General features: G+C 45.7%; 1 protein-coding gene across 1 annotated transcript; it reads right to left on the bottom strand.

The window, feature by feature from the left end:
* Positions 1-19,657: 19,657 nt before the first annotated feature.
* Positions 19,658-21,631, bottom strand: LOC131701640 (uncharacterized). The gene is made up of 2 exons (XM_059000682.1): positions 21,331-21,631; positions 19,658-21,142 (listed from the first exon to the last, which is right to left on the bottom strand). Exons 1-2 carry the CDS (start codon positions 21,506-21,508, stop codon positions 19,659-19,661), a joined length of 1,662 nt encoding a protein of 553 aa, XP_058856665.1. The 5' UTR covers positions 21,509-21,631; the 3' UTR covers position 19,658.
* Positions 21,632-27,149: the final 5,518 nt, after the last annotated feature.

Genomic DNA, 27,149 nt, shown 5'->3' on the forward strand with positions numbered 1-27,149 from the left:
TCTATCTATTTATCATGTGGAAATTTGAAGATTTCACTTACCATCTGCTGTGGTTAATCTAATGAATTGTCTTTTGTTTTGTTTTTTCAAATACACGTAAGCAGTAGGTACAGTCAGCCATATAGCAACGTTCTCATATTGGCAGTGTGTGTTGGTCCTATTGGTGCTATATTATTGAGATTATGTAGCAAGCAAATAGGTATTGTTATGCAGTTCTCTGAAACACACTTTTGTTGTTGTTAATATTATTATTATTATTATTATTATTATATTTTCAGTTTTTACTAGTAGGTATAGTACAGTATTGGCTACATAGCTTGCTTGAAATGTACTCATTTCAGCGTATGAACTCCACAAATGCCTATGTATTTGTACCAGGGACAGCATCCCTGGACATGAACATGACTGGACATGAACATGAAAATAAATACCAAATATCCAATTGCTTCCTTTTGAAGCTTTTTCCCTCATAGGTTAATACTGAGTGTGTGAGGAGACGATCTGTGCTCGATGTGTAGATCGCAGGTATCATTAAATCAATATAAACATGAGGTGACTTTAACACGATTCTAAATACTTACTGCCACGAATGTACTGCATATTGATGCAAATGTATCTGTAAATTCATTTTGAGATTGTGTTTTAATATTGTTATTCAACGTCAAAAACTACAAGCCTCCTTGTGGCAACGTGGTTAAAAGTGTGCAGGTGCAGGTGATCAATAAACAGACAGACAATTATAATCCAGGTGCAATGTTGTTTAATCACATGTATTCCGGCAAGGAGGATTTTAACCCCCTCCCTGCCAACCCTATATTTACAGCACACACACACACCATTTACATTTAGGGCTTTCGTCCTGCCAAGGTACCTTGAGAGGTGAAAACAGAAGCTATTTTGACCTACTTGTGATTCATAGATTTACTGCAAACGCAATAGGAACCAAGTTTGTACCTGTTTATTTTTACAAAATGTTTGTAAATCTAAATTGGATTATTGGTTCTACTCCCGTTGTGAGAACATCAAAAACAGAGAATCAGCCTTGACCTGGAGGTCAAAAGTCAAAGTTTTCCCACAGTCCTTGTCTATGCTCTTGTCCCTGTGTGACAATGACCTCCATAACTTACCTAGTTTGTGAGTTACATGTATGGAGTGTGAAAGACGGACGATCGGAAAGCATCATTTTAGTATCGGCTCCCCTGTTTGCAGGCTGCAGATAGCTGCAGGGGTTTACAGCTGTCATCCATAACTGTAAAAGCTCACTAGGGCTGAATTTAGAAATACTAAAATAAACTTAAATTCAATGACAGACGTTTGACTAGAAGTCTTTTTAAATTTGCATTGTATAACTCCCTTGTAAGAATCGTATTTGGCGTTATCCAAATCCAAATTTAATACAAATGTGAAAAACCGAAGAAACTACAGAAATGTATCTAGTTGTTTCAATTCATTATACCAATTAAAATGCAGTCTATTGTAGCTAGCGCTCTTGTGATTTATAAGTACCCAAAAACCCTCAAAGGAATTACTGTTTACAGTTCGGTGTGAATTATGTTGAGTTTACAAAAATCAGAGACAAAGCCAAGGATCTTACACTAGCGAGGAAGGCTGTTGTCTACAGGTACACTCAATGCAAACGCTTTGGGATTTCTTGTACTGAGGTCCTGGTTTTTAATAATAAAAAGTACCCCTCTGAGTCTGACTTCAACCAAATCAGTCATTCAATTCAGCAATGGCATAACACGGTTTGGAATCCCAATAAGAAGGGAATGCCATCAAGATTCTACTAGTAATATAATCTGAGCCGGGTTCTTCTTTGACATATAATGAAAACCAGTGGATCTGCTACATAATGTGATAACTTTCGATTTATTTTATACACCCAACACAGCATGACTGAGTTCTAGCTCCAGCTGCAATACAAATTGTCTTGTTTAATGTTTGCATTACGTCTTTGCAGGCCTGACCATTTTTTTCTATAAAACTTGGTCTCTTTTGTAAATATCTGTATATGACTGGACGTGTTAACTGTTTATGTACATGTGAAATTGCACAGATATAGTCTGTCAGTGAAATATTGGTTATATTAAAACGGGATGCATACTTTGATGGTTGTGTAATGTTCGGTTGCAGATTGGACTGCAAACTGCAGATGGAACTGGGTGCAGACCATTTGATACTGGAATCAGATGAGATTGAGTTTTACTGGTTTCATGGTGCAAATGGAAATATGGTATAACAAATATAGTATGAATGACATACAAACTGCATTTATGAGTAAAAAAAACTAAAAATCGTACCTGTGTTGCACTTCATTTAGCTACATGTATAGTTTTGAAAGAAATACAAGTTGTAGCAATTATTTTTTGTTTAAAACAAGAATCTGGTATTACTTTAGGTCAATGGAAGTTCCCAGTTTCTATGTCTTATTCTCAGGTTATCTATTACACTTCCTGGGTCGCCACAGCAGTATTTTCTGAAGCATGTCACTCAGTAGGGAAGCAGCTGGTTGGTTTAAGACAGGAAACAAGCAAGTGAAGGAGTGGGCATTATTTCAAACTCCAGGTGATCAAGCAAGTGCAACTCTAATTAAAGCATGGCTTGCAAACAGAGATTTCATTAACCAAGTGTAGTACCAGATCTCATGTTTTAACATGTAAATACATGTTTGCTTTAACATGTGTTTCTTTCAAAACGGCATGTTTGAGGCCTATAGAACAGATGGAAGTGCACAGCAGAATGATTGTGTTTGTTGCAATTACTTTAAATGATGTGACACCCATTACAGTCACAAGGGTCTGCTTTCTCAATAAATCTCATTTGCATGCCTATGGCTCATTCATAAGAGCATTTTCTCTCTTCACCAGCTAATCGTTCCCCTTTAAAGCTGAATGGTTTTACCCTACGAGACGCTTTAAAGAGCTGAAAAATGTATTTGTTTTATTACACCCTTTGTAATCCCCTTTGGCTGCAGAAATCAGTGTCTGAAAAACAGATCCCAGGTGTTTATTTTCTATGTTTATGTTAATGTTTTACATTTGAATTTAAATGAATAGCATCTGCTACCAAAAGTCACATTACAGAGGTTATAGATATTACTGTTTTTCAGTCTTTCTTAAGGTGCAAGTTGCAAAATTCATGTTCTTGTTTTTTTACACTGATTGCCTAATTGTCATGAACTGTGCTACTGTTTCACTTCCTGGATCACCTCAGCAGTGTCTTCAGGGTTGAAGCATGCAAGTCAGTAGAAGCGCTGGGACCAGCATAGGGTTTTCATGGGAGTCAGTAGAAGCACTGGGACCAGCGTGGGGTTTTCATGTGTCAGTAGAAGCGCTGGGACCAGCGTGGGGTTTTCATGGGAGTCAGTAGAAGTGCTAGGACCAGCATGGGGTTTTCATGTGAGTCAGTAGAAGCACTGGGACCAGCATGGGGTTTTCACATGAGTCAGTAGAAGCTCTGGGACCAGCGTGGGGTTTTCATGTGTCAGTAGAAGCACTGGGACCAGCATGGGGTTTTCACGTGAGTCAGTAGAAGCTCTGGGACCAGCGTGGGGTTTTCATGTGTCAGTAGAAGCACTGGGACCAGCATGGGGTTTTCATGTGAGTCAGTAGAAGCACTGGGACCAGCATGGGGTTTTCATGTGAGTCAGTAGAAGCGCTGGGACCAGCATGGGGTTTTCATGTGAGTCAGTAGAAGCGCTGGGACCAGCATGGGGTTTTCATGTGTCAGGAGAAGCGCTGGGACCAGCGTGGGGTTTTCATGTGTCAGGAGAAGCGCTGGGACCAGCGTGGGGTTTTCATGTGTCAGGAGAAGCGCTGGGACCAGCGTGGGGTTTTCATGGGAGTCAGTAGAAGCACTGGGACCAGCGTGGAGTTTTCATGTGAGTCAGTAGAAGCGCTGGGACCAGCGTGGGGTTTTCATGTGTCAGGAGAAGCGCTGGGACCAGCGTGGGGTTTTCATGTGAGTCAGTAGAAGCGCTGGGACCAGCATGGGGTTATCATGTGAGTCAGTAGAAGCGCTGGGACCAGCGTGGGGTTTTCATGTATCAGGAGAAGCTCTGGGACCAGCGTGGGGTTTTCATGAGTCAGTAGAAGCACTGGGACCAGCGTGGGATTTTCATGTGAGTCAGTAGAAGCGCTGGGACCAGCGTGGGGTTTTCATGTGTCAGGAGAAGCGCTGGGACCAGCGTGGGTTTTCATGGGAGTCAGTAGAAGCGCTGGGACCAGCGTGGGGTTTTCATGTGAGTCAGTAGAAGCACTGGGACCAGCGTGGGGTTTTCATGTGTCAGGAGAAGCACTGGGACCAGCGTAGGGTTTTCATGTGTCAGGAGAAGCGCTGGGACCAGTGTGGGGTTTTCATGTGTCAGGAGAAGCACTGGGACCAGCGTGTGGTTTTCATGTGAGTCAGTAGAAGCACTGGGACCAGCGTGGGGTTTTCATGTGTCAGTAGAAGCACTGGGACCAGCATGGGGTTTTCATGTGAGTCAGTAGAAGCACTGGGACCAGCATGGGGTTTTCATGTGAGTCAGTAGAAGCGCTGGGACCAGCATGGGGTTTTCATGTGAGTCAGTAGAAGCGCTGGGACCAGCATGGGGTTTTCATGTGAGTCAGTAGAAGCGCTGGGACCAGCATGGGGTTTTCATGTGTCAGGAGAAGCGCTGGGACGAGCGTGGGGTTTTCATGTGTCAGGAGAAGCGCTGGGACCAGCGTGGGGTTTTCATGTGTCAGGAGAAGCGCTGGGACCAGCGTGGGGTTTTCATGGGAGTCAGTAGAAGCACTGGGACCAGCGTGGAGTTTTCATGTGAGTCAGTAGAAGCGCTGGGACCAGCGTGGGGTTTTCATGTGTCAGGAGAAGCGCTGGGACCAGCGTGGGGTTTTCATGGGAGTCAGTAGAAGCGCTGGGACCAGCATGGGGTTTTCATGTGAGTCAGTAGAAGCGCTGGGACCAGCATGTGGTTTTCATGTGTCAGGAGAAGCGCTGGGACCAGCGTGGGGTTTTCATGGGAGTCAGTAGAAGCGCTGGGACCAGCGTGGGGTTTTCATGTATCAGGAGAAGCTCTGGGACCAGCGTGGGGTTTTCATGAGTCAGTAGAAGCACTGGGACCAGCGTGGGATTTTCATGTGAGTCAGTAGAAGCGCTGGGACCAGCGTGGGGTTTTCATGTGTCAGGAGAAGCGCTGGGACCAGCGTGGGTTTTCATGGGAGTCAGTAGAAGCGCTGGGACCAGCATGGGGTTTTCATGTGAGTCATTAGAAGCGCTGGGACCAGCGTGGGGTTTTCATGTGTCAGTAGAAGCGCTGGGACCAGCGTAGGGTTTTCATGTGTCAGGAGAAGCGCTGGGACCAGCGTGGGGTTTTCATGTGAGTCAGTAGAAGCACTGGGACCAGCATGGGGTTTTCATGTGAGTCAGTAGAAGCACTGGGACCAGCGTGGGGTTTTCATGTGTCAGAAGAAGCACTGGGACCAGCGTAGGGTTTTCATGTGTCAGGAGAAGCACTGGGACCAGTGTGGGGTTTTCATGTGTCAGGAGAAGCACTGGGACCAGCGTGTGGTTTTCATGTGAGTCAGTAGAAGCACTGGGACCAGCGTGGGGTTTTCATGTGTCAGTAGAAGCACTGGGACCAGCATGGGGTTTTCATGTGAGTCAGTAGAAGCACTGGGACCAGCATGGGGTTTTCATGTGAGTCAGTAGAAGCACTGGGACCAGCATGGGGTTTTCATGTGAGTCAGTAGAAGCGCTGGGACCAGCATGGGGTTTTCATGTGAGTCAGTAGAAGCGCTGGGACCAGCATGGGGTTTTCATGTGTCAGGAGAAGCGCTGGGACCAGCGTGGGGTTTTCATGTGTCAGGAGAAGCGCTGGGACCAGCGTGGGGTTTTCATGTGTCAGGAGAAGCGCTGGGACCAGCGTGGGGTTTTCATGGGAGTCAGTAGAAGCACTGGGACCAGCGTGGAGTTTTCATGTGAGTCAGTAGAAGCGCTGGGACCAGCATGGGGTTTTCATGTGTCAGGAGAAGCGCTGGGACCAGCGTGGGGTTTTCATGGGAGTCAGTAGAAGCGCTGGGACCAGCATGGGGTTTTCATGTGAGTCAGTAGAAGCGCTGGGACCAGCATGGGGTTTTCATGTGTCAGGAGAAGCGCTGGGACCAGCGTGGGGTTTTCATGGGAGTCAGTAGAAGCGCTGGGACCAGCGTGGGGTTTTCATGTATCAGGAGAAGCTCTGGGACCAGCGTGGGGTTTTCATGAGTCAGTAGAAGCACTGGGACCAGCGTGGGATTTTCATGTGAGTCAGTAGAAGCACTGGGACCAGCGTGGGGTTTTCATGTGTCAGGAGAAGCGCTGGGACCAGCGTGGGTTTTCATGGGAGTCAGTAGAAGCGCTGGGACCAGCATGGGGTTTTCATGTGAGTCATTAGAAGCGCTGGGACCAGCGTGGGGTTTTCATGTGTCAGTAGAAGCGCTGGGACCAGCGTAGGGTTTTCATGTGTCAGGAGAAGCGCTGGGACCAGCGTGGGGTTTTCATGTGAGTCAGTAGAAGCACTGGGACCAGCGTGGGGTTTTCATGTGTCAGGAGAAGCACTGGGACCAGCGTAGGGTTTTCATGTGTCAGGAGAAGCACTGGGACCAGTGTGGGGTTTTCATGTGTCAGGAGAAGCACTGGGACCAGCGTGTGGTTTTCATGTGAGTCAGTAGAAGCACTGGGACCAGCGTGGGGTTTTCATGTGTCAGTAGAAGCACTGGGACCAGCATGGGGTTTTCATGTGAGTCAGTAGAAGCACTGGGACCAGCATGGGGTTTTCATGTGAGTCAGTAGAAGCGCAGGGACCAGCGTGGGGTTTTCATGTGTCAGGAGAAGCGCTGGGACCAGCGTGGGGTTTTCATGTGTCAGGAGAAGCACTGGGACCAGCGTGGGGTTTTCATGTGTCAGGAGAAGCGCTGGGACCAGCGTGGGGTTTTCATGGGAGTCAGTAGAAGCACTGGGACCAGCGTGGAGTTTTCATGTGAGTCAGTAGAAGCGCTGGGACCAGCGTGGGGTTTTCATGTGTCAGGAGAAGCGCTGGGACCAGCGTGGGGTTTTCATGGGAGTCAGTAGAAGCGCTGGGACCAGCATGGGGTTTTCATGTGTCAGGAGAAGCGCTGGGACCAGCGTGGGGTTTTCATGGGAGTCAGTAGAAGCGCTGGGACCAGCGTGGGGTTTTCATGTATCAGGAGAAGCTCTGGGACCAGCGTGGGGTTTTCATGAGTCAGTAGAAGCACTGGGACCAGCGTGGGATTTTCATGTGAGTCAGTAGAAGCGCTGGGACCAGCGTGGGGTTTTCATGTGTCAGGAGAAGCGCTGGGACCAGCGTGGGTTTTCATGGGAGTCAGTAGAAGCGCTGGGACCAGCATTGGGTTTTCATGTGAGTCATTAGAAGCGCTGGGACCAGCGTGGGGTTTTCATGTGTCAGTAGAAGCGCTGGGACCAGCGTAGGGTTTTCATGTGTCAGGAGAAGCGCTGGGACCAGCGTGGGGTTTTCATGTGAATCAGTAGAAGCACTGGGACCAGCGTGGGGTTTTCATGTGTCAGGAGAAGCACTGGGACCAGCGTAGGGTTTTCATGTGTCAGGAGAAGCACTGGGACCAGTGTGGGGTTTTCATGTGTCAGGAGAAGCACTGGGACCAGCGTGTGTTTTTCATGTGAGTCAGTAGAAGCACTGGGACCAGCGTGGGATTTTCATGTAAGTCAGTAGAAGCACTGGGACCAGCATGGGGTTTTCATGCGAGTCAGTAGAAGCGCTGGGACCAGCATGGGGTTTTCATGTGTCAGGAGAAGCGCTGGGACCAGCGTGGGGTTTTCATGGGAGTCAGTAGAAGTGCTGGGACCATTGTGGAGTTTTCATGTGAGTCAGTAGAAGCGCTGGGACCAGCGTGGGGTTTTCATGTATCAGGAGAAGCTCTGGGACCAGCGTGGGGTTTTCATGAGTCAGTAGAAGCACTGGGATCAGCGTGGGGTTTTCATGGGAGTCACTAGAAGCGCTGGGACCAGCATGGGGTTTTCATGTTAGTCAGTAGAAGCGCTGGGACCAGTGTGGGGTTTTCATGTGAGTCAGTAGAAGCGCTGGGACCAGCGTGGGGTTTTCATGTGTCAGGAGAAGCGCTGGGACCAGCGTGGGTTTTCATGGGAGTCAGTAGAAGCGCTGGGACCAGCATGGGGTTTTCATGTGAGTCATTAGAAGCGCTGGGACCAGCGTGGGGTTTTCATGTGTCAGTAGAAGCGCTGGGACCAGCGTAGGGTTTTCATGTGTCAGGAGAAGCGCTGGGACCAGCGTGGGGTTTTCATGTGAGTCAGTAGAAGCACTGGGACCAGCGTGGGGTTTTCATGTGCCAGGAGAAGCACTGGGACCAGCGTAGGGTTTTCATGTGTCAGGAGAAGCACTGGGACCAGTGTGGGGTTTTCATGTGTCAGGAGAAGCACTGGGACCAGCGTGTGGTTTTCATGTGAGTCAGTAGAAGCACTGGGACCAGCGTGGGATTTTCATGTAAGTCAGTAGAAGCACTGGGACCAGCGTGGGGTTTTCATGTGTCAGTAGAAGCGCTGGGACCAGCGTAGGGTTTTCATGTGTCAGGAGAAGCGCTGGGACCAGCGTGGGGTTTTCATGTGAGTCAGTAGAAGCACTGGGACCAGCGTGGGGTTTTCATGTGTCAGGAGAAGCACTGGGACCAGCGTAGGGTTTTCATGTGTCAGGAGAAGCACTGGGACCAGTGTGGGGTTTTCATGTGTCAGGAGAAGCACTGGGACCAGCGTGTGGTTTTCATGTGAGTCAGTAGAAGCACTGGGACCAGCGTGGGGTTTTCATGTGTCAGTAGAAGCACTGGGACCAGCATGGGGTTTTCATGTGAGTCAGTAGAAGCACTGGGACCAGCATGGGGTTTTCATGTGAGTCAGTAGAAGCGCAGGGACCAGCGTGGGGTTTTCATGTGTCAGGAGAAGCGCTGGGACCAGCGTGGGGTTTTCATGTGTCAGGAGAAGCACTGGGACCAGCGTGGGGTTTTCATGTGTCAGGAGAAGCGCTGGGACCAGCGTGGGGTTTTCATGGGAGTCAGTAGAAGCACTGGGACCAGCGTGGAGTTTTCATGTGAGTCAGTAGAAGCGCTGGGACCAGCGTGGGGTTTTCATGTGTCAGGAGAAGCGCTGGGACCAGCGTGGGGTTTTCATGGGAGTCAGTAGAAGCGCTGGGACCAGCATGGGGTTTTCATGTGTCAGGAGAAGCGCTGGGACCAGCGTGGGGTTTTCATGGGAGTCAGTAGAAGCGCTGGGACCAGCGTGGGGTTTTCATGTATCAGGAGAAGCTCTGGGACCAGCGTGGGGTTTTCATGAGTCAGTAGAAGCACTGGGACCAGCGTGGGATTTTCATGTGAGTCAGTAGAAGCACTGGGACCAGCATGGGGTTTTCATGTGAGTCAGTAGAAGCGCAGGGACCAGCGTGGGGTTTTCATGTGTCAGGAGAAGCGCTGGGACCAGCGTGGGGTTTTCATGTGTCAGGAGAAGCACTGGGACCAGCGTGGGGTTTTCATGTGTCAGGAGAAGCGCTGGGACCAGCGTGGGGTTTTCATGGGAGTCAGTAGAAGCACTGGGACCAGCGTGGAGTTTTCATGTGAGTCAGTAGAAGCGCTGGGACCAGCGTGGGGTTTTCATGTGTCAGGAGAAGCGCTGGGACCAGCGTGGGGTTTTCATGGGAGTCAGTAGAAGCGCTGGGACCAGCATGGGGTTTTCATGTGTCAGGAGAAGCGCTGGGACCAGCGTGGGGTTTTCATGGGAGTCAGTAGAAGCGCTGGGACCAGCGTGGGGTTTTCATGTATCAGGAGAAGCTCTGGGACCAGCGTGGGGTTTTCATGAGTCAGTAGAAGCACTGGGACCAGCGTGGGATTTTCATGTGAGTCAGTAGAAGCGCTGGGACCAGCGTGGGGTTTTCATGTGTCAGGAGAAGCGCTGGGACCAGCGTGGGTTTTCATGGGAGTCAGTAGAAGCGCTGGGACCAGCATTGGGTTTTCATGTGAGTCATTAGAAGCGCTGGGACCAGCGTGGGGTTTTCATGTGTCAGTAGAAGCGCTGGGACCAGCGTAGGGTTTTCATGTGTCAGGAGAAGCGCTGGGACCAGCGTGGGGTTTTCATGTGAATCAGTAGAAGCACTGGGACCAGCGTGGGGTTTTCATGTGTCAGGAGAAGCACTGGGACCAGCGTAGGGTTTTCATGTGTCAGGAGAAGCACTGGGACCAGTGTGGGGTTTTCATGTGTCAGGAGAAGCACTGGGACCAGCGTGTGTTTTTCATGTGAGTCAGTAGAAGCACTGGGACCAGCGTGGGATTTTCATGTAAGTCAGTAGAAGCACTGGGACCAGCATGGGGTTTTCATGCGAGTCAGTAGAAGCGCTGGGACCAGCATGGGGTTTTCATGTGTCAGGAGAAGCGCTGGGACCAGCGTGGGGTTTTCATGGGAGTCAGTAGAAGCGCTGGGACCATTGTGGAGTTTTCATGTGAGTCAGTAGAAGCGCTGGGACCAGCGTGGGGTTTTCATATATCAGGAGAAGCTCTGGGACCAGCGTGGGGTTTTCATGAGTCAGTAGAAGCACTGGGATCAGCGTGGGGTTTTCATGGGAGTCACTAGAAGCGCTGGGACCAGCATGGGGTTTTCATGTTAGTCAGTAGAAGCGCTGGGACCAGTGTGGGGTTTTCATGTGAGTCAGTAGAAGCGCTGGGACCAGCGTGGGGTTTTCATGTGTCAGGAGAAGCGCTGGGACCAGCGTGGGTTTTCATGGGAGTCAGTAGAAGCGCTGGGACCAGCATGGGGTTTTCATGTGAGTCATTAGAAGCGCTGGGACCAGCGTGGGGTTTTCATGTGTCAGTAGAAGCGCTGGGACCAGCGTAGGGTTTTCATGTGTCAGGAGAAGCGCTGGGACCAGCGTGGGGTTTTCATGTGAGTCAGTAGAAGCACTGGGACCAGCGTGGGGTTTTCATGTGCCAGGAGAAGCACTGGGACCAGCGTAGGGTTTTCATGTGTCAGGAGAAGCACTGGGACCAGTGTGGGGTTTTCATGTGTCAGGAGAAGCACTGGGACCAGCGTGTGGTTTTCATGTGAGTCAGTAGAAGCACTGGGACCAGCGTGGGATTTTCATGTAAGTCAGTAGAAGCACTGGGACCAGCGTGGGGTTTTCATGTGTCAGTAGAAGCGCTGGGACCAGCGTAGGGTTTTCATGTGTCAGGAGAAGCGCTGGGACCAGCGTGGGGTTTTCATGTGAGTCAGTAGAAGCACTGGGACCAGCGTGGGGTTTTCATGTGTCAGGAGAAGCACTGGGACCAGCGTAGGGTTTTCATGTGTCAGGAGAAGCACTGGGACCAGTGTGGGGTTTTCATGTGTCAGGAGAAGCACTGGGACCAGCGTGTGGTTTTCATGTGAGTCAGTAGAAGCACTGGGACCAGCGTGGGGTTTTCATGTGTCAGTAGAAGCACTGGGACCAGCATGGGGTTTTCATGTGAGTCAGTAGAAGCACTGGGACCAGCATGGGGTTTTTATGTGAGTCAGTAGAAGCGCAGGGACCAGCGTGGGGTTTTCATGTGTCAGGAGAAGCGCTGGGACCAGCGTGGGGTTTTCATGTGTCAGGAGAAGCACTGGGACCAGCGTGGGGTTTTCATGTGTCAGGAGAAGCGCTGGGACCAGCGTGGGGTTTTCATGGGAGTCAGTAGAAGCACTGGGACCAGCGTGGAGTTTTCATGTGAGTCAGTAGAAGCGCTGGGACCAGCGTGGGGTTTTCATGTGTCAGGAGAAGCGCTGGGACCAGCGTGGGGTTTTCATGGGAGTCAGTAGAAGCGCTGGGACCAGCATGGGGTTTTCATGTGTCAGGAGAAGCGCTGGGACCAGCGTGGGGTTTTCATGGGAGTCAGTAGAAGCGCTGGGACCAGCGTGGGGTTTTCATGTATCAGGAGAAGCTCTGGGACCAGCGTGGGGTTTTCATGAGTCAGTAGAAGCACTGGGACCAGCGTGGGATTTTCATGTGAGTCAGTAGAAGCGCTGGGACCAGCGTGGGGTTTTCATGTGTCAGGAGAAGCGCTGGGACCAGCGTGGGTTTTCATGGGAGTCAGTAGAAGCGCTGGGACCAGCATGGGGTTTTCATGTGAGTCATTAGAAGCGCTGGGACCAACGTGGGGTTTTCATGTGTCAGTAGAAGCGCTGGGACCAGCGTAGGGTTTTCATGTGTCAGGAGAAGCGCTGGGACCAGCGTGGGGTTTTCATGTGAATCAGTAGAAGCACTGGGACCAGCGTGGGGTTTTCATGTGTCAGGAGAAGCACTGGGACCAGCGTAGGGTTTTCATGTGTCAGGAGAAGCACTGGGACCAGTGTGGGGTTTTCATGTGTCAGGAGAAGCACTGGGACCAGCGTGTGTTTTTCATGTGAGTCAGTAGAAGCACTGGGACCAGCGTGGGATTTTCATGTAAGTCAGTAGAAGCACTGGGACCAGCATGGGGTTTTCATGCGAGTCAGTAGAAGCGCTGGGACCAGCATGGGGTTTTCATGTGTCAGGAGAAGCGCTGGGACCAGCGTGGGGTTTTCATGGGAGTCAGTAGAAGCGCTGGGACCATTGTGGAGTTTTCATGTGAGTCAGTAGAAGCGCTGGGACCAGCGTGGGGTTTTCATGTATCAGGAGAAGCTCTGGGACCAGCGTGGGGTTTTCATGAGTCAGTAGAAGCACTGGGATCAGCGTGGGGTTTTCATGGGAGTCACTAGAAGCGCTGGGACCAGCATGGGGTTTTCATGTTAGTCAGTAGAAGCGCTGGGACCAGTGTGGGGTTTTCATGTGAGTCAGTAGAAGCGCTGGGACCAGCGTGGGGTTTTCATGTGTCAGGAGAAGCGCTGGGACCAGCGTGGGTTTTCATGGGAGTCAGTAGAAGCGCTGGGACCAGCATGGGGTTTTCATGTGAGTCATTAGAAGCGCTGGGACCAGCGTGGGGTTTTCATGTGTCAGTAGAAGCGCTGGGACCAGCGTAGGGTTTTCATGTGTCAGGAGAAGCGCTGGGACCAGCGTGGGGTTTTCATGTGAGTCAGTAGAAGCACTGGGACCAGCGTGGGGTTTTCATGTGCCAGGAGAAGCACTGGGACCAGCGTAGGGTTTTCATGTGTCAGGAGAAGCACTGGGACCAGTGTGGGGTTTTCATGTGTCAGGAGAAGCACTGGGACCAGCGTGTGGTTTTCATGTGAGTCAGTAGAAGCACTGGGACCAGCGTGGGATTTTCATGTAAGTCAGTAGAAGCACTGGGACCAGCATGGGGTTTTCATGCGAGTCAGTAGAAGCGCTGGGACCAGCATGGGGTTTTCATGTGTCAGGAGAAGCACTGGGACCAGCGTGGGGTTTTCATGGGAGTCAGTAGAAGCGCTGGGACCAGCGTGGGGTTTTCATGTGAATCAGTAGAAGCGCTAGGACCAGTGTGGGGTTTTCATGTTCGGATTTGGCCCAGTATTCGTTCTGTGTGTTACAGTTTGGAGCACACCCTCCAAATAATGTAGGTTGGAAACTTGGTGTAACACATTGTGACAAAGACGGCCAGAGTGGGTGGCGTCAGATCAGAGCCAGGAAATAAACAACGGAGACTTGGGGTTTTGGTGAAGCTGAGTGCGTGATCGCGCTCAGCATTTAATAATTAACAAACAGAACAGAAAATAAACGGTGGTAACAAACAACACAGGACACGGCACTTACGCCAAAATAAATATATATAAACAAAACGGACTAAACAGTGAACAGACAAACGAACAAACACGGTGAGTGAAAACAACTATCAATTTAATTTACTTTACTTTATTTTACTTTCTCCTTCTCTCTCTCCCGTTCTCCACTCACCGAACACCCAACCCCGAGTGAATGAAAATGTGTCTATATATACTGTTGTGCTGGGATTCAATTACTAATTAATTATTCACTTGAATCCCAGCACGTGAATTCATTACATGCAACCCCGTGCTCACATATTACATTTAACCAGCACGTGAAGTGATTTGTGCCCTCCTCGTGCCTAAATACAAATCTACATTTTTAAATACACGTGAAACACAGACCCGTTTATATCCCGTGTACCAATGACTATAGACCAACATTTACACACACATACAACACTTAACACACACATGCACACAGGGGCGGGGCACATTGCCACACACGTTAGCCAAAAGCTATATAAACTCTTCAAATGAAATACATGTGAAAAGGGGGTGTTGTACAATGAAAAACACAACAATATGTACTTACCATTTTATTTCTCTTTTATTACATTCCACATAACAAAAACTAGAATCGCATCTGACCTGTATCGTTTGCCTCGCTTCACAAACCGATTCCCTCGCTTCACAAATCTAAAGCAGCACCAGTAGCGTCACATGTAGAGATCATTATTTGGCAGTTAGTTTTGTGTGAAAGTTTAATCTGGACTCTGTTGCTAAAGCTTTGTTGACAGCCTTAAGTAAACGGGGAACAAGAGCTGTGCTGATCTTCTGTTTATACAGGCGTATATAGAAATCCCACACAGGTAGAGCTATTTTTCCTCTTGGTAATTTAAAAGCTGTCATGCAAATTCTGGCCAGGTGGCAAATCGGTGCAAAGCAAAACACGTTGTGAAACGCATTTCAAATTTATCAACTGGATCATTTCTGAATTGTTTAGTTATTTATGGAATTATTTGTTATTTTGTGTGAACAATTTACGTTCAAAATTCTGTTATATCAAATCCGTTACCCTTATAAAACCCAGTAAATATAGCATTTTGCAGTTTTTCCCAAAACTTTCCCCATGGTTATAAATTGCATTTACTACCATTGTGGTTTGCCGTGTTTTTTTAATATTCTTTACCATACCCTCTGCTTTACAGAGCTTACCTATGCTGTACCATACTAAGCTTTATTACACTTTGCTGTGCCATTACTACTTTATAAGGGTCCTTCCGTCTGAATTCCATCATTGCGGAAAAGCTAAATGTAGTGGAAGGAAAAATGGACCTGTCAATGTGAAAATGTTATGTTGAGAGGTCAGAAAATGGTTACAGTTCCTTAAAGTACTCCCAGATACATGGGCATATCTTCTAGGCATGCTAAGGACTTGGTAAGTGAAGGGGGAGTTTTAGTATTCACATTACAGTGATCTAAATAAATTGTGTTTCTATAATGCGTTGTTATAGTTGTCCTATAGCCATAAAGAATAATTTGCGTTTTCTTCAAATATAACTGTGGGTCTCAAATAGCAGAGTTATCTTAATGTATTTGTGTTGTTTATATTCACTTTGTATATCATTGTGTTTCAGTCCTCACTTTAAACTCAGAAGTTTAAAGCACCCCTGTAGCCTCAGTAGAGCTCTCAAACATGTCTTCTCTCTGAGTACAGCTGGTGCACCCCTGCAACACACCTAGTTGATGTAAGAAATACCACATAGAAGACGTCTTTCTTGCATGCACTGAGTGCTGCAGAGGGACAGGTTTTCTATGGTGTTGATGGGGTTTTACTTCAGTCGTTTAGAGGGTTCTGGGTTCTGTTTCCACTATTAAGTTAGTACCATTGTGTTCTAAATCTGCCTTTAGCTGGCTTTGAACTGAACTTGTAGTGAAATCAGTAATAATGTTACAAGTGCTAATCCTTAGTTGGGTTTTACCTCGTTAGCACTCCTTTTTAAGAGTTCAATATGGATATCTGCCAGTAGTATTTACTAAGAAGCAGCATGATTTAAAGCCATGGTTTTATAACTCCTTTGAGGCCTTATCTGCCCTGCCATCCTGGGGCCCAGGTTCTCCCAATGGCCTGCAGTGTGCAGGGTACATCAGCCGGGTGCACAGAGGAACAGTCCTGCTGGTAGCCTGGAAACTAATTTCACAATACACTGCGTCTTGATAATAAATTAGTGATGGTATCATTGTAACAATTAAAATTGCAAAATAAGTGCTTTTGTGAAGATTTAAATTTAAATTGACACATTCAAATTTGCCAGGAAGCCAAGCGGGTGGGGGTGGGGTGGGGTGGGGGGGTGGGGGGGTGGGGGGGGGGGTCTCGTAAGAGGTAAGGATACACACTGCAGCAGCAGCTTATCAACCGGCCTTGCAGGGTAGATTAGAGCTGTTGTCAAGGAGGGAGAGAGCTGATTGGAGTTGCTTTGGCAACAGTTGTCAGCTCTGAGGATGTCCCTCTGCACCCCCAAACAGAGTCTATGATTCATAGCAATGTACAAACAGTCTACGATCCATAGCAGCGTTCCACAGGTATTGTTTGTTGATGATATTAAAAGCTTAATCTATAGGTTCAACTTTCATAACTCTCAGAATTAATACAATTGTTCTTGCGTTAAGGCAGTGATGTGGTTAGAGTTCAGGGACTGGTAGGGAGTGTGGCATAATGGCTAGGGCAGTGGGACTGGGATGCAGTGGTTCGAGCTGAGGGACTGTAAAGCAGTGAGGCCTAGTATTTAGAGCTGAGGGACTGGTAAGGTGTGACCTAGTGGTTAGAGCTGAGGAACTGGTAGGCAGTGTGGACTGTGGGTTAGAGAGAAACCAATGGGAAGGAGGTAGTGTGGTCTAGTGGTTAAAGTTTAGGGACTGGGAAGGAGGCAGTGTGGTCTAGTGGTTGAAGTTTAGGGACTGGGAAGGAGGCAGTGTGGTCTAGTGGTTAGAGCTGAGGGACTGGGAGGTAGCAGTGTGGAGTAGTGGTAGGTAGCAGTGGGCAGCAGTGTGGAGTAATAATAATAAAAATAGTGTGGCCTGATAAAGTCTGCTTACTGACGCATTTTTTGCTCAGTCTTTTGAAAGTGATATTAAAAGGGAATCTGGAACATTGTTTGGATGACTGACTGACTTATAAAACCCCTTGCAGCCCTGGAAAGAGCTGGAAACAGTATTTTATCCACCTTCTATTGAAGACATCAATCCACTAGCAGATAACAAACTGAAAGGAGAATTCTGGAAACAGATTTGCAAAGCGATGGGGGGGATCTAACTTTTTCGCTGGAAAATTAGTAAGATTAAAGGCAATTCATCCTGGTATTAAAGATAAAAAAAGCTCTTGTTACAGTAAGAAGCAGTCTCATCTGAGTCTTTACTTAATGTGACAGTGTGTGGTTAACAATGTATTGATACAATCGCTGTGTGAGTGACATCAATGTTCGTCTGTTTCCTCGTAGCTGTTTCATCCTTATTAGGTGAGCAGCAAAATGAGCAAAAAAGGCTTATTTTATTAATGTAATCCCACATACACAAAGCCATGTCATATATGGGTTGAAAGCTTATGTTTCAGCTTTAATGCTAGTTGTGGTCATCAAGTAATATGCAGTTTCCATGGAAACGCTGTAAGCAAAACAACATCTATACATGTTTATTTTGTTCTTTTGCACTGGATACTGCACATAAATTGCCAATGATTAACACAAACTAGCAGGTTGTATCATCAATAACTGACATTCAACAGACAACAGACAAGATCATGACTGCCCTAATACTCCTCTCTCCTCTCCTAAGGAAAGACACAGCATTATATAATCCCCAACCCCGCCTACTCCTAACAGGATCAATTATTCAATAAACATATACACCTGGAATGATTTCATGCAAAAATACTCCTATTTAACATTTATATTTATTCATATATTTTCCGTTGAACATGTTTCTTCTCATTCCTATGTATTTGTTCAACCTGCATGCATACCGTCCCTGTTTAAAATTGATTGTCAAACTATTACATTGCTTACTTGTTAATACCATTGTCATTATTCTTTAATCGTTAACTATTACACTATGTAACACAATTTTTGTTCCTGGGTAGTAAGTGTTATTTCCTAATTGCTTATGACTCAAAAGTATAGAAAATGGCTATTATTCCCCACAAACTTTGCTTTTGTGACTAGGACAGTGATATTTTGAAATTTACCTATTTCCAATGAGAAAATTTCCAATTTTCGTTCACATAAAGTCAGAAAAAAACAACATATGAATCCAAATTAACATGTATTTACAGTGCCTTGCGAAAGTATTCGGCCCCCTTGAACTTTGCGACCTTTTGCCACATTTCAGGCTTCAAACATAAAGATATGAAATTGTAATTTTTTGTGAAGAATCAACAACAAGTGGGACACAATCATGAAGTGGAACGAAATTTATTGGATATTTCAAACTTTTTTAACAAATAAAAAACTGAAAAATTGGGAGTGCAAAATTATTCAGCCCCTTTACTTTCAGTGCAGCAAACTCTCTCCAGAAGTTCAGTGAGGGTCTCTGAATGATCCAATGTTGACCTAAATGACTAATGATGATAAATAGAATCCACCTGTGTGTAATCAAGTCTCCGTATAAATGCACCTGCACTGTGATAGTCTCAGAGGTCCGTTTAAAGCGCAGAGAGCATCATGAAGAACAAGGAACACACCGAGATACTGTTGTGGAGAAGTTTAAAGCCGGATTTGATACAAAAAGATTTCCCAAGCTTTAAACATCCCAAGGAGCACTGTGCAAGCGATAATATTGAAATGGAAGGAGTATCAGACCACTGCAAATCTACCAAGACCTGGCCGTCCCTCTAAACTTTCAGCTCATACAAGGAGAAGACTGATCAGAGATGCAGCCAAGAGGCCCATGATCACTCTGGATGAACTGCAGAGATCTACAGCTGAGGTGGGAGACTCTGTCCATAGGACAACAATCAGTCGTATACTGCACAAATCTGGCCTTTATGGAAGAGTGGCAAGAAGAAAGCCATTTCTTAAAGATATCCATAAAAAGTGTCGTTTACAGTTTGCCACAAGCCACCTGGGAGACACACCAAACATGTGGAAGAAGGTGCTCTGGTCAGATGAAACCAAAATCGAACTTTTTGGCAACAATGCAAAATGTTATGTTTGGCGTAAAAGCAACACAGCTCATCACCCTGAACACACCATCCCCACTGTAAAACATGGTGGTGGCAGCATCATGGTTTGGGCCTGCTTTTCTTCAGCAGGGACAGGGAAGATGGTTAAAATTGATGGGAAGATGGATGGAGCCAAATACAGGACCATTCTGGAAGAAAACCTGATGGAGTCTGCAAAAGACCTGAGACTGGGACGGAGATTTGTCTTCCAACAAGACAATGATCCAAAACATAAAGCAAAATCTACAATGGAATGGTTCACAAATAAACATATCCAGGTGTTAGAATGGCCAAGTCAAAGTCCAGACCTGAATCCAATCGAGAATCTGTAGAAAGAACTGAAAACTGCTGTTCACAAATGCTCTCCATCCTACCTCACTGAGCTCGAGCTGTTTTGCAAGGAGGAATGGTCAAAAATTTCAGTCTCTCGATGTGCAAAACTGATAGAGACATACCCCAAGCGACTTACAGCTGTAATCGCAGCAAAAGGTGGCGCTACAAAGTATTAACTTAAGGGGGCTGAATAATTTTGCACGCCCAATTTTTCAGTTTTTTATTTGTTAAAAAAGTTTGAAATATCCAATAAATTTCGTTCCACTTCATGATTGTGTCCCACTTGTTGTTGATTCTTCACAAAAAATTACAGTTTCATATCTTTATGTTTGAAGCCTGAAATGTGGCAAAAGGTCGCAAAGTTCAAGGGGGCCGAATACTTTCGCAAGGCACTGTATACTAAAGTAATACAAAAATGACTACAAAAGATTTAGAAGTGAGTAGTTTTTCGAGATTTACGATTATACTGTAAATCACTTTCATGAATCAGCCCCCAAATGTAGTCTCCCATCATGTTCTCGTTATACTGTCCTTGGTAGTGGCGTTCAAAGTCCAGTATATCCTGGTGGAAGCGCTCGCCTTGCTCCTCCGAGTACGCTCCCATGTTCTCCTTGAATTTATCAAGATGAGCATCAAGGATATGGACTTTGAGGGACATCCTACAGCCCATTGTGCAGTAGTTCTTCACCAGAGTCTCAACCAGCTCCACATAGTTTTCGGCCTTGTGATTGCCCAGGAAGCCCCGAACCACTGCGACAAAGCTGTTCCAAGCCGCTTTCTCCTTTCTAGTGAGCTTCTTGGGGAATTCATTGCACTCCAGGATCTTCTTTATCTGTGGTCTGACGAAGACACCGGCTTTGACCTTTGTCTCAGACAGCTTAGGGAAGAAGTCTTGAAGGTACTTGAAGGCTGCCGACTCCTTATCTAGAGCTCTGACAAATTGTTTCATAAGGCCCAATTTTATGTGCAGTGGTGGCATCAGCACCTTCCGGGGGTCCACCAGTGGCTCCCACTTGACGTTGTTCCTCCCCACAGAGAACTCGGTCCGCTGTGGCCAGTCCCGCCTTTGGTAGTGCGCCTTGGTGTCCCTGCTGTCCCAAAGGCAAAGATAGCAGGGAAACTTGGTAAAACCGCCTTGGAGACCCATCAGGAATGCCACCATTTTTAAGTCTCCTATGACCTCCCAGCCGTACTCATCATACTTCAAGGCGTCCAGCAAGGTCTTGATGCTGTTGTAATCCTCTTTGAGGTGCACCGAGTGAGCCAGGGGAAGAGACGGGTACTTGTTACCATTATGGAGCAGCACGGCTTTGAGGCTCCTGGATGAGCTGTCAATGTCAAAGAGGCGCCACTCATTCTGGTTACAGGCGATTCCGATTGCCTCGAACAGACTGGTCACATTGTGGCAGAAGCAGAGCCCATCTTGACGGGTGAAGAAGCTGGAAAAAGGTTGGTGACGCTTCCTCTGATCTGCGACTTGCACACTTTCATCCAACAAGTTCCACTGCTTGAGCCTAGACGTCAAAAGCTTGGCATTGGACTTGGTGAGACCAAGATCTCTAATCAAGTCGTTGAGGTCTTTTTGGTTGGGGTAGTATGGGTTTCTCTCCTCAGCTCCACCTCTGAAATTGTCATCTGGATCTACAACGTCTTCCTCGCTCTCTGGCTTGCTGCTCTCTTCTAAAGACGGCTGCTCTCTCTCCGGAGGAGTGGGTACGGGGAGCTCATGGCAGTGTGGCACCGGGGCGATGGATGAAGGAAGGTCCGGATACGTGATAGCAGGTGCATTCTTGCCAGTCCGACGTTTGGAAGGGTCCACCATGCAGAAGTAGCAGTTGCTTGAGTGGTCAGTGGGTTCCCACCAAATTCTTGGGATAGCGAACTTCATGGCTCTCTTTTCCCCTCTGTACCATCCTACAAAAATACATTTATTTCACCCATGACTAATGTGTAAGAGATTCTCGCAACATTTTTCATATATGATATATTTTTTTAATAACATTGAAAATTGTAAAACATTTTAAAATTAAAAACCTTTACAATTTTAAAAATTTTAACAAATTTTATAACATAAAATTCCGAGCAACAATTGTCCATCTTACCTTCCAGAGTTTTTTTTGCAGTGCTCACAGGTGAAATGAGGTGCCCAGGGTTTGTCTTGATCCCCGACAGGCATGCCGAAATATGCCTTGTAGGCCTCACACATCTTAGCAGATGCTTCCACGGAGTACTTTTTCGCTCTTGTCTTGATAAATTGGCCGCAGACATAGCAAAATGCATCTGCCGGATGCTTGCAGTCTCTTGATGCCATCTCAGAAAAATGCAGATAGGTATCCACTTAGGCAGCTGGAACTAAACTGAACTGGTGGGCTTAAGGCCCCTGTATTTATACTACTATTTATATTACTGGAAAGTTCTAGAAAGTTCTAGAAGTTACTCCAAGTTTACTCAGCACTGAATCTATCTGGAATGTTCTGGAAAATAGGTAAATTTCAAAATATCACTGTCCTGGTCACAAAAGCAAAGTTTGTGGGGAATAATAGCCATTTTCTATACTTTTGAGGCATAAGCAATTGGGAAATAACACTTACTACCCAGGAACCAAAAAAAAAAAAAAATTGTTACACGGTGTTACCAGTCAAGACTGAAATGAGAATTATTCTTTCTAGTGGAAGATTACCGAACATATAGCAATAACAAAACACTTATTTCACATGTATAGCTACGGTAACTTCATTAATGGAAACGCCCTAATCTAATTACAGCAATACACCGTCATATATCAAACACACTTGATCAACAGCAAGCACAATACATAATAAACCACGGCTCTATCGCCAGTAGAATAACAATCACAATAACAGGCAATTCAATATTACAGTGAGGGTCTTACCCTCACCAATCTCCAAAGTGCTTTCAATTAAAAAAACATTGCTGCCTTTGAATCTGTAGACAGGTGAGTTTCGCGTGGCCGATGCAGATCCACATTATAAACACATAAGCATAACAATAGTGTGTAACGCCTTCATGTAGGGTTTAAAAAAAAAAAACGACTCGACATTTGAGGTATGACACAGGCCCGGTTTTTGGGATGGAACCGCATAACAGTCTCGCGTTTTGATTGGTCAATGTCTGTCACATGAATATGTCGTCACACGAGTGGAAAAGCTTGCAGGCATTTTTAACATTGTGATCAGAGAGAGAGAGAGTGATCTGCTTTCCACAACCTTACCATTAAAATATAATGTGGTATTACGCTGTACTGATATAACAAACTATGGGTAATTACATTATATAAATTATCATGTTATGCACGAATGTAAGAATTGGCTTTCTGTGGTGTACTTTTTTCTTTCAAGTAGCATATATCTATAATCGTTTTTGCGATATATTTTAATATAAAATGTATACACTATTGCAGTTTTGTTAGAGGATACATTAGTTTATCGCTAATGTAATCACAGTTGTACATATAGACTGCCCCTGTTTTCATTTACGTCGCAAATTCTGGGCCGCTTTGCTTTTCAGATAATGTCCCAAATTCTGGGCCGATTTGGTTTGCAGATATTAACGTCCCAAATTCTGGGCCGCTTTGGTTTTTAGATAACGTCCCAAATTCTGGGCCACCTTGGTTTTTAGATAACGTCCCAAATTCTAGGCCGCTTTGCATTTTCAAATTCAGCCCAGTTTTGGGGACTCCACTGACAGCGAGTTCTAAGTCCTTATCCAGGGCGACTTACAATCGAAAGCAAATACATTTCAAGTATCACAGTACAAATAATAATACAATAAACTGGATCGTGAATTCATTTGAGAGTAACCCTTAGTACATGAATCAAAGTTAATGTATTTTTTACTCTCCCCAGAAATCTTTTTTTTTTTTATGAAAAAACAAATAAAATGTAAATGTTAAAAAAAAACGTATTTCTTATTACGTGAAGAAATTACATTGCACTGAAATAGATACATGAAAATTAATTAAAGCAGTCGTTTTCCTTTATTAAAGGCTAATATTAAAACACATTTTTGGGAAGGAACATGGTATTCCGAAAAAAGGACATCTCATTTTCTTATGTAACGTCCATCAATATATTGTAGTGTTTCAGGTTCTTTTTGGACAGAAATGAGACTGCAACTGTGAGTAGATGAAGGCCGTTTATTTTGACAATAATTAAATAATCACAAAATAAAATCATGAAGTGAGGGAAAGGAGACTGGGAGTCGAAAGTGAAAATAAATGACTGTAGTAATTTTTCTTTTACCCTACCCTTCCCAGTCTTTTCCCCGCCCCTCTTTTGCGCAAAACCTGAACTCCAATTCCCCTCCACACACGTGTACCACCATGCAACCCAGGCACTCACACACCACCATGCAACCCCTGCATGCATACACCCACCATGCAACCCCTGCACGCACACACCACCATGCAACCCCTACATGTATACACCCACCATACAACCCCTACATGCACACACCACCATGCAACCCCTACATGGACACACCAATATGCAACCCCTGCACGCACACACCACCATGCAAACCCTACATGCACAGACCACCATGGAAACCCTGCACGCACACACCACCATAAGACCCCTGCACTCACACACCACCATGCAACCCCTACATGTACACACTACCATGCAGCCCCTACATGCACACACCACCATGCAACCCCTGCACGCACACACCACCATGCATCCCCTGCACGCACACACCACCATGCAACCCCTGCACGCACACACCTCCATGCAACCCCTACATGCACACACCACCATGCAATCCCTGCACGCAGACACCACCATGCAACCCCTGCACGCATACACCCACCGTAGCAATTCTTTGCAAAATATATTTTCGGGTATTCAGCCCCATTCATGTCTATGGCAGTGTTAAAAAACACATTTTCAGTCATATCTCTCGAACCAGAGCACCTATAACCACCGTTCGAAGGGTTCACCCAAAAACTCATGTCATGACGAAAAAATTCACTTTGCAAAGCCGTCCTGGCATCTGAACCATGAAAATGGTGACTCCTTGTGTGGGGTCCCATGGGGCCCCGCCGCAAAAAAAAAAATCAAGTTCCTAACCCCCACAGAACCCGAGATACGCCCTGTCAAAAATGTCCAAAAACTACCCTTTTCGGGGTCATATCTCCATGACCCTGGGGCCTAGAAACTGGGTTGAACTTCCTAGGGTCATGTATGGGGGGTCATGTATGGGGGCCCTCTTTCACAGGGAGCCACCCGTTTTCAAATGGTACAATTTTCAACAAATTTACACATTTTCAGCATGATGGCATGTCAAGGTTGCATTTCCAATAGCTTTTGAGCTCCAGGTTGGCAAAAAAAAGTCTAAACTGGTGTCCTTTCTAGCTGGGGACACTTCGGTCTAGCTGGTGGACCTCGGTACTGATTTTCAAGTCTCGGGGACCCCCGGAACCCGAGATATAGCACCCTGAAAAATGTCTATGGGAAATCCCATTATAAAACCCCTTTGGGGCAACGCCCACCATCTGGCGGTGGGGTGGCGTATGAACCCGTGGCTGATGTCTTTCTTTAGCTAAGACTCTTGTGCATGCAAAGAGTGCCCTTCTGAGTTCGTTGGCCCAGGGGTCGTGGAGATACGGATACGATAAGAGACCACCCCCTTCCCTATGGCAAATCCCATTATAAAAACACCATTGGGGTAACGCTCGGCCAATGGCGGTCGTGGGTCGTACGAACTCGAAGGAACCCATTTTCTTTAGCTAAGACTGTTGTGCATCTAAAGAGAGTGCTAGCGAGTTTGTTGGCCCAGGATTTGTGGACTCATGGGGTACGACAAGATTATTCATCAGATTATTCTCCATTTTATTGTAACTGAGGTACCGTTCAGTTGAGCGGAAATTGTAAAGTTGTACTCGAGCTAAAACCTCCAGATAGAAGGGGTACAGTTTCAAAAAAAAGTTTGAAAACCTCTGACCTACAGTATAAATGATCAGGAATAGATAAGGGAAATGTTGACTAAAACAATACAATAGGAGGGCACTGGTCTCTTAAACCCAGAAGTTCTGATAAACCCCTATGCCTCACTATATATTTATGGACATTACATAAGCAAATGAGATGTACTTTTTTTTTTGGTATACCATGTTCCTAAATGTTTTCTGGGGAGAGTAAAAATACATTAACTTTGATTCGTGTACTAAGGGTTACTCTTAAATGAATTAACAGTCCAGTTTATGGTAAACTGTGCATGCATGACTTAGAAACTCAGCTGTCAGCTAAGTTCGAAAATGCAGAATTCGGGACATTATCTAAAAACCAAAGCAGCCCAGAATTTGGGACGTTATCTGCAAACCAAATCGGCCCAGAATATGGTTGTTATCTAAAAACCAAAGCGGCCCAGAATTTGGGACGTTATCTAAAAACCAAAGCAGCCCAGAATTTGGGACGTTATCTGCAAACCAAATCGGCCCAGAATTTGGGACATTATCTGAAAAGCAAAGCGACCCAGAATTTGCGACGTAAATGAAAACAGGGGCAGTCTATATGTACAACTGTGATTACATTAGCGATAAACTAATGTATCCTCTAACAAAACTGCAATAGTGTATACATTTTATATTAAAATATATCGCAAAAACGATTATAGATATATGCTACTTGAAAGAAAAAAGTACACCACCACAGAAAGCCAATTCTTACATTCGTGCATAACATGATAATTTATATAATGTAATTACCCATAGTTTGTTATATCAGTACAGCGTAATACCACATTATATTTTAATGGTAAGGTTGTGGAAAGCAGATCACTCTTAAAAATGCCTGCAAGCTTTTCCACTCGTGTGACGACACATTCATGTGACAGACATTGACCAATCAAAACGCGAGACTGTTATGCGGTTCCATCCCAAAAACCAGGCCTGTGTCATACCTCCAACATTTAATTTGAATGTGGTGAGGCTCTTAAATTATGTCATTAGGTTCTGCAGAGTGCTTTCCATTCAAAGGGAATTGTCGGCTTTTAACTGGCCAATTATCATCATGTGTGTTTTGCCTCATCTCGATTTAAAACTTTTAAACCTCAACATCAATAGATTGAATAATTGTAACAAGAGGGATTTTTTAATAATAGTAACAACTAAGTCCTTAGGGGAGGCTTTACATGTTAACATACGGACAAACTTACGCACAGCAGCCAAGCCCACAAATATGATTGCCTGCTCCGGGTGCTACAATGACTAGTTACGGCTCTGACGAGGGCAGTCTTGTTTCTAGCAGTTTGACTACAGTACATGTTAGTTCTCCAAAAAGGTGAGTAATTGTGCTCCCCTTAAATCGATACCTGCTACGAATCACATCATCAGAGTAATACAGAGTCGCAGGTCTAATCTGCGGGGTCTTCTCACTTCAGGGAGGATCATGCTCCAGGATATCTCCCTCCTCTTGGTGTACAGCCCAGACAAGTTCACCAAAGCCTGCCATTTTCTCCACTGAGACATAAAATAGGCTACAAACGTGATCTATATGTTTTCCAACCAGTAAGTAGCCTTTCTTGTTCAGATGAGTTAACAATTGAATTTAATGTATGTGTTACAACAAACAAAATACTTAAATTATATAATTATTGGATAATTAAACATAGACATTTTTATTATTAGTTTTGGCTTAAATACATGTTCTTAAACATAGAAATTATGCTAGGAAATGATACTGTTAAGACACATCTAATTCTGGTCTGTGGCACGTGTTAATTATGATGCCGGTATGGGTTGATTAACGGCACAATACAGATTTATGAATCAGATGAATAATATGTTAATGAGAAAATTGGTCTCTAAGGCCAGTTATTCTAATGTCGCGATGAGTGTTTTTTGACTGTAAATGATGGTTTATGCATCACCCGATGAAATACTGTCATGTTAAACACTATT

The sequence above is a fragment of the Acipenser ruthenus genome, chromosome 26, assembly GCF_902713425.1.
Source record: "Acipenser ruthenus chromosome 26, fAciRut3.2 maternal haplotype, whole genome shotgun sequence".
Taxonomy (NCBI): Eukaryota; Metazoa; Chordata; class Actinopteri; order Acipenseriformes; family Acipenseridae; genus Acipenser; species Acipenser ruthenus.

Excerpts from the sequence above, each read along its gene's own strand:
- LOC131701640 (XM_059000682.1), bottom strand. The coding sequence starts at position 21,508 with ATGCATTTTGCTATGTCTGCGGCCAATTTATCAAGACAAGAGCGAAAA. Across the intron at positions 21,143-21,330 it reads TGCAAAAAAAACTCTGGAAG|GATGGTACAGAGGGGAAAAG; the intron begins GTAAGATGGACA and ends GTATTTTTGTAG.